At 44.8% G+C, this 5,680-nt stretch overlaps 1 protein-coding gene across 2 annotated transcripts in view; it reads right to left on the reverse strand.

Moving 5' to 3' along the window:
* HMMR (hyaluronan mediated motility receptor) overlaps positions 1-4,792 on the reverse strand; it is a 53,650-nt gene extending 48,858 nt beyond the window's left edge. The window contains exon 1 of one of the 2 annotated variants that reach the window (XM_060240630.1): positions 4,697-4,792. In XM_060240630.1, the coding sequence (XP_060096613.1) occupies positions 4,697-4,742 (46 nt within the window). In that variant the 5' untranslated portion in view covers positions 4,743-4,792. The remainder of the gene's footprint in view (positions 1-4,696) is intronic. The other variant, XM_060240629.1, reaches the window with a different exon arrangement.
* Between the last annotated feature and the right edge of the window lie 888 nt (positions 4,793-5,680).

Consider the following 5,680-nt stretch of genomic DNA (forward strand, 5'->3'; position numbering starts at 1 on the left):
AGAGGGGATTGGATAAACTTATGGAGCAGAGGTCCATCAATGGGTATTAGCCACAGAGTATAGTTGGAGCTCTCTGCCTGGGGCAATGATGCTCTGTATTCTTGGTGCTTGGTGTGGGGCGGAGGGGGCAACAGCTGGAAGGCTTCTCATGTCCTGGCCCCAATAGTGGACCTCCTGATGGCGCCTGGTTTTTTGGTCACTGTGTGACACAGTGTTGGACTAGATGGGCTTTTGGTCTGATCCAACATGGCTTCTCTTATGTTCTTATGTTATTTACCTATTTACCACAAAGTTTGTGTTTTCTGTTTAATTCCTCCCCCCCTCCCCAACTTTTGAGACAGCAAAAGTAAAGGATCATGTGCTAATGTAGCAAAGGATGCCTCAGCTTGCAGTTCTCTATCAAGTATTGGGTATATTTGCAATTTTGCTTGTATAAACCTAAGGCATTTATAACTTTTATATCCCATAAATATGTCAAATACTGAGATTTCATATGCTAAGCAAGTTCTAAATTTTGCATTTTATGTTGTTAAAGTAGTAAAATTAGTTTACGTTTGCTAGGGCAGTAAGTATTGCATATATTTCTATTTCCCCCCAGATTTCCATTTTTTCATTTCAGCATTGCTGGAAAGTTGACATCCCTACCTAAAGCAGGAAAACTGCTGTAGTCGCTTTCAGTCTATCCAGTATACTTGCAAACTGTAATATCTACTGAGAGATTCCATTGGCGATCTAAGGACCAGTACACCCCTCCCACACACACACAGTATTTCCTTTCAGTCTTATCTGGGACCAGAATCATTCCACCATTAATGTAATATTAACAGACAAAGCAGGGAGGTTTTTTAAATTGTCTGTTGCTGCATGTTCCTATTATGTAATTTCTGCATTGTTTAATATGTTTAAATGTTTATGCTTTTTTCTGGGTCTCTGCAATCCAAATTCTATTGCCGTCAACGAAAGAACTATAAACATCCACACAGACCACCTGCGCTACTTTACTTTACTCTAGTTAGTGTCTATAGAGTAGTTCAATTATCCTTTCTGAAAAGTCTACAGTAAAATGCATGGGAAGCAGCACAGAACTGGACAATGGAGGTATTAATTATAACTTGATTAATTCAAACAGGTCTGTACATAGATGGGGTAATCGCCTGTATTTTATTTATTTAGGATGTTTTGACGCTGCCTCTTCAGAATCTTACTAAAGGAAGCTCAACTAAACCATGTAAACGTGGGGTTTTTTTTAAGCTAGTAAAATAGCTGACAGGAGTAAAAAAATATTTTTTTTTTATCTGATGTAGTACAGTAGGCCCCAGGTGAGCCTCAAGAGAGAGGGTGTTTCAAAGGCGAAGCACCACCACAGAAAATGCCATCTATAGTTGCCACCTGCCTCACCTCTGATGGCAGGTGAGGTGGGGGAACACACATACAATAGGGCTTAAGAGACAGATCTTAACTGGTGGGGCTGGTGTGTATGGGAGGAGACAGCTCTCAACCCAAGCCATTTATGGCCTTAAAGTAGCAATGGTGCCTGAAAGCAGATGGATAAGCAGTGCAGATCTCTCAGCACAGGGGTGATACAGTCCCTGTTACCTTTCTCTGACAGTAGCCTGGCTACCATATTTTGGACCCACTGAAGTTTCAGAACCATTTTCAACCCAAGTCCCACATGAAATGCGTTACAATAATCTTACTTGGATGTGATCAGAGCACAGATCACTGCAGGTAGATTATGTTTTTTTCAAAAAATGCCCATAACTGGCAAACCATTCAGAACTGATAAAAGGTGCTACATACCACAAAGGAGACCTACATTTCCCACTGTGAGCTAGGATCCAAAAGCAAACTACAAACCAGTTCCTTCAGGGAGAATGCAACCCCCTCCAGGACAGTTGTTGAGAAACTTCAGTATTGACCAACACCACCTCATTCTTATCTAGATCTAAGTTTTGGTTTCTAGGCTCTCATCAATTCCATTACCATCTCTAGGATCCTACTCAGGACTTCCATAGACCCACCCTCTACTTAAGCATATTAAGTATATAGCATCAGTTAGCCCATCTAGCGCAAAGCTGTCTACTCTCAGTTGTGATGAGATCAGAACACCTTTCAGGAAAGTATTTTTTCCTGACTGGCACAGTTCCTCACCATATATATTTTGTTTCATGGAAATCCAATTATTTCCAAGACTAGACAAGCTTTTGCTAATTGGAATGCTGTGTGGAATGTGGCTACACAATTCTACAAGTAATGACTAACTAGGACCCACAACAGCATTGCTAATAAGCAATATGCAAATACCATATCCACCCTACTTTTGTTATCCTAACTCTAGCATTCCATTTCTAAGGAGAAGCCCTAGCTGGAATCAGTGTCAGGCTATTGCTTTCTCAGTGAGAAGTTACAAAGGTTAAATATAACTTAAATAAAGCTTCCAAGGACAACAGAAGAGTTCGATATCAGCAGCTGTTAACCTTGATGGAACCTTTCTGCAGCATAACCTCACATATCAAATGTGGATGACAAACTTGCTGCATTTACATTCAGTTTGGGATCTTCCCACAACCACCCACCCACTGCAGAAACAGAATACTGCACCAAACGGAGCCACGGCACAATCCAGTAAAACAATTTTTTTTCCCCCTACAGACTTCCTAGTCAGGGATTAAGAGACAGAAAAAGCATGCTTATGTGAGAAATAGAAAGGGGGAGGAGACACATAGAAGAAGGCAAAACAGGAACTGAAGCAGTAACAGGCACAGCCCGCTCACTAGCTACAGAGAAAAGCCATTTCCAGACAGGTGATTTGCTTCAACTCTGATGCCTGGGAGGCAGATTCCGCTCCCCCCTGCATTGTAATACATTTGTGCAGCTTCTAAGGATTCCCTAGGTATTCTCCAATCTTTCCCAAACCTGCTTTGCTGAAATGTTTTGGGAAAGACTGCAGCAAACTCTGGATAGCTGCTCCATGGATACGGAAGTTTGAATTTCATATAGCAGCCATTTCCCATGCAGTGGCCACTTCCTGACACTGGAATACTTTTTGTTTTCGATCAGCAACTAAATATCATTTTATACATACCACATGTAACAGTATGCGTTGCAGGTTCTCTGAATTCCCAACTTTCATTTAAAAATATAAGCTTCTAATGGTTTTTGTTGCAGTGATATAAGGGGAAAGGCAGTGAAAGGGTGAGAGATACAGTTGCCAATTTTCTGGACTAGTGGCAGAACTTATAACGGACTCCCAGACTACAGAAATCAGACTTCAGAAATCAGTTCCCCTGGAATGCAGCTTTGGACAGCAAGCTCCTTTGCGTCCTATCTACACTGAGCTCCTAAACTATGCATACCCCACTGGGAGTCCCCAGCCACTATCCACAGAACTTCAGTAATTACCAAAACCAAATTATCTGGACACTTGCTTGCTTTAAATTGAAAGCTAGGAACTCTGAGACCCTGTTACAGATGTTGCTATCGTGGTATATTTATTACATCCAGGGGTCGTTTTGTAGAAAAAATAGGCGGTGGAGCTCATCCAGAGATTATTATGTAGCTGCACCTACTAGTCATATGAAGCTGCCTTATATTGAATCAGACCCTTGGTCCATCAAAGTCAGTATTGTCTTCTCAAACTAGCAGTGGCTCTCCAGGGTCTCAAGCTGAGGTTTTTCACACCTATTTGCCTGGACCCTTTTTTGGAGATGCCAGGGATTGAACCTGGGACCTTCTGCTTCCCAAGCAGATGCTCTACCACTGAGCCACCGTCCCTCCCCATACAATTCAATGGACAAGGTGGGAAGGAGGAGGTGGAACTCTCAGAAAGGTTCAGGAGCTGTACTCTTGTGGGCTCCCGTTGACTCTGAAGCCTGATCACAGCTATAATATATTGATATTCAGTTGCTTTTTTACAACAAGAACAAAATTGCAAAGGCCCTGGTGGTGCAGGGGGTATGATTGGTTGCTGCTGGGGCCCTGGGCAGAGCAAGTTCGGGGAACCTACCATGTAGCCCTTGTACTATAGGTAGTGTAGGTTGCCAAGTCCACTTTAAGAAATATCTGGGGACTTTGGGGGTGGAGCCAGGAGACTTTGGGGGTGGAGCCAGGAGGCATTAGGGGTGGAGCCAAGATCAAGGCTGTGACAAGCATAATTGAACTCCAAAGGGAGTTCTAGCCATCACATTTAAAGGGACGGCACACCTTTTCAATGCCTTCCTTCCATAGGAAATAATGAAGGATAGGGGCACCTTCTTTAGGGGCTCATAGAATTGGACCCCCTGGTCCAACGGTTTTGAAACATGGGGGATATTTTGGGGGAGAGGCACTAGATGCTGTGCTGAATATTTGGTGCCTCTACCTTAAAAAACAGCCCCCCCCCTAGAGCCCCAGAGCCCAGCAGATCAATTCTCCATTATTTTCTATGGCAATAAGTCTCCATAGGGAATAATGGAGTTCCCAGCAGACATTTCCCTCCCCTTCCCCCCGCTTTCTGATGACCCTGAAGCAGGGGAGGGCCTCCAACCCGGGGGATCCCCTGCCCCCCATCTGGAGATTGGCAACCCTAAGGTAGAGACCCCCAAGCCCGCGTCTATTATCACACGAGCCCCGCAGAAAGCAAGCTAAGGCAGGAATCTGAAAAGGGAGAACGCCACCCTGCCCAGTACCCCCACTCCCCTCCAGAAAAAAGCCTTACCTGGTGCTTCGTTGAAGCGCTTGAGCGGAGCCTTCGGGAACGACATGGCTCAGCAGAGATGAGCGGAGCAAGGAACGGAACGGAACAAATTCGAAATGCTGGAACGAGGGCGCTCTTAAGAATGGCCTGAGCCAGCCAATCAGAGGGCTCCGCCGGCCAGGCGCTCCGCAAATCAAAGCTGCCGCTGGGAGCCGGCGCGCTAAAAAGGAAGAAGCAGCGAGGGCAGATTTGGAAAAAGCGTCAACGTTGATGGGGAAGTTGCACCGCCTCGCCGCCGGCTCAGGCATGCTTAACGAGCGGGAGCTCTGCAGTACCGCGCACGGGAATGGTCTTGAAAGCGGCGATTCAGCAAGAACGTTTTTAATATATATACATATACATATATATATATATTGGTGCAAAATTATATATATTGGTGCAAAATCACATTTTTTACACGCCTCGGATCCTCTTCAGAGGGAAACGTTAGAAATGCTGTTCCTGCCTTTGGAAAATATATTTATTTTCCAAAGGCAGGAACAGCATTTCTAACGTTTCCCTCTGAAGAGGATCCGAGGCGTGTAAAAAATGTGATTTTGCACCAAGCACCATAAAGTTTGAATGAAAGTCCAAAACTTTTAATTCAACTGGAAAGTCCAAAACTTGCTTCCAGTTTAAGGCCACCAATTGCAGCCTTTAAGGCTCTGCGAAAGGGAAAAGCAATGCAAAGGCGTGCAAGCGCCAGCCGCTTCCGACTCTGGGGTGACGCCGCCTCGGGACATTCGGCTGCTTCACCTGCCTGAAACACCTTTTTTTCTTCCCGCCATCACATCCCAATTTTTGACGGACCTATCCGGAGAAAAACGAAAAAGGCGCGTGCTATTTTATGACATTTCAGCCAAACAGCGCTACGAAAAGGAGCGGCCAGCTATTGCGCCGCTAGAGCAAGACCCCTTGGCGCCGTAAGGAGAAACTGGCGGAAATGGGACCGGAAGCGGCGTCTCT

This window comes from Heteronotia binoei, chromosome 5 (genome assembly GCF_032191835.1).
Source record: "Heteronotia binoei isolate CCM8104 ecotype False Entrance Well chromosome 5, APGP_CSIRO_Hbin_v1, whole genome shotgun sequence".
Lineage (NCBI taxonomy): Eukaryota > Metazoa > Chordata > Lepidosauria > Squamata > Gekkonidae > Heteronotia > Heteronotia binoei.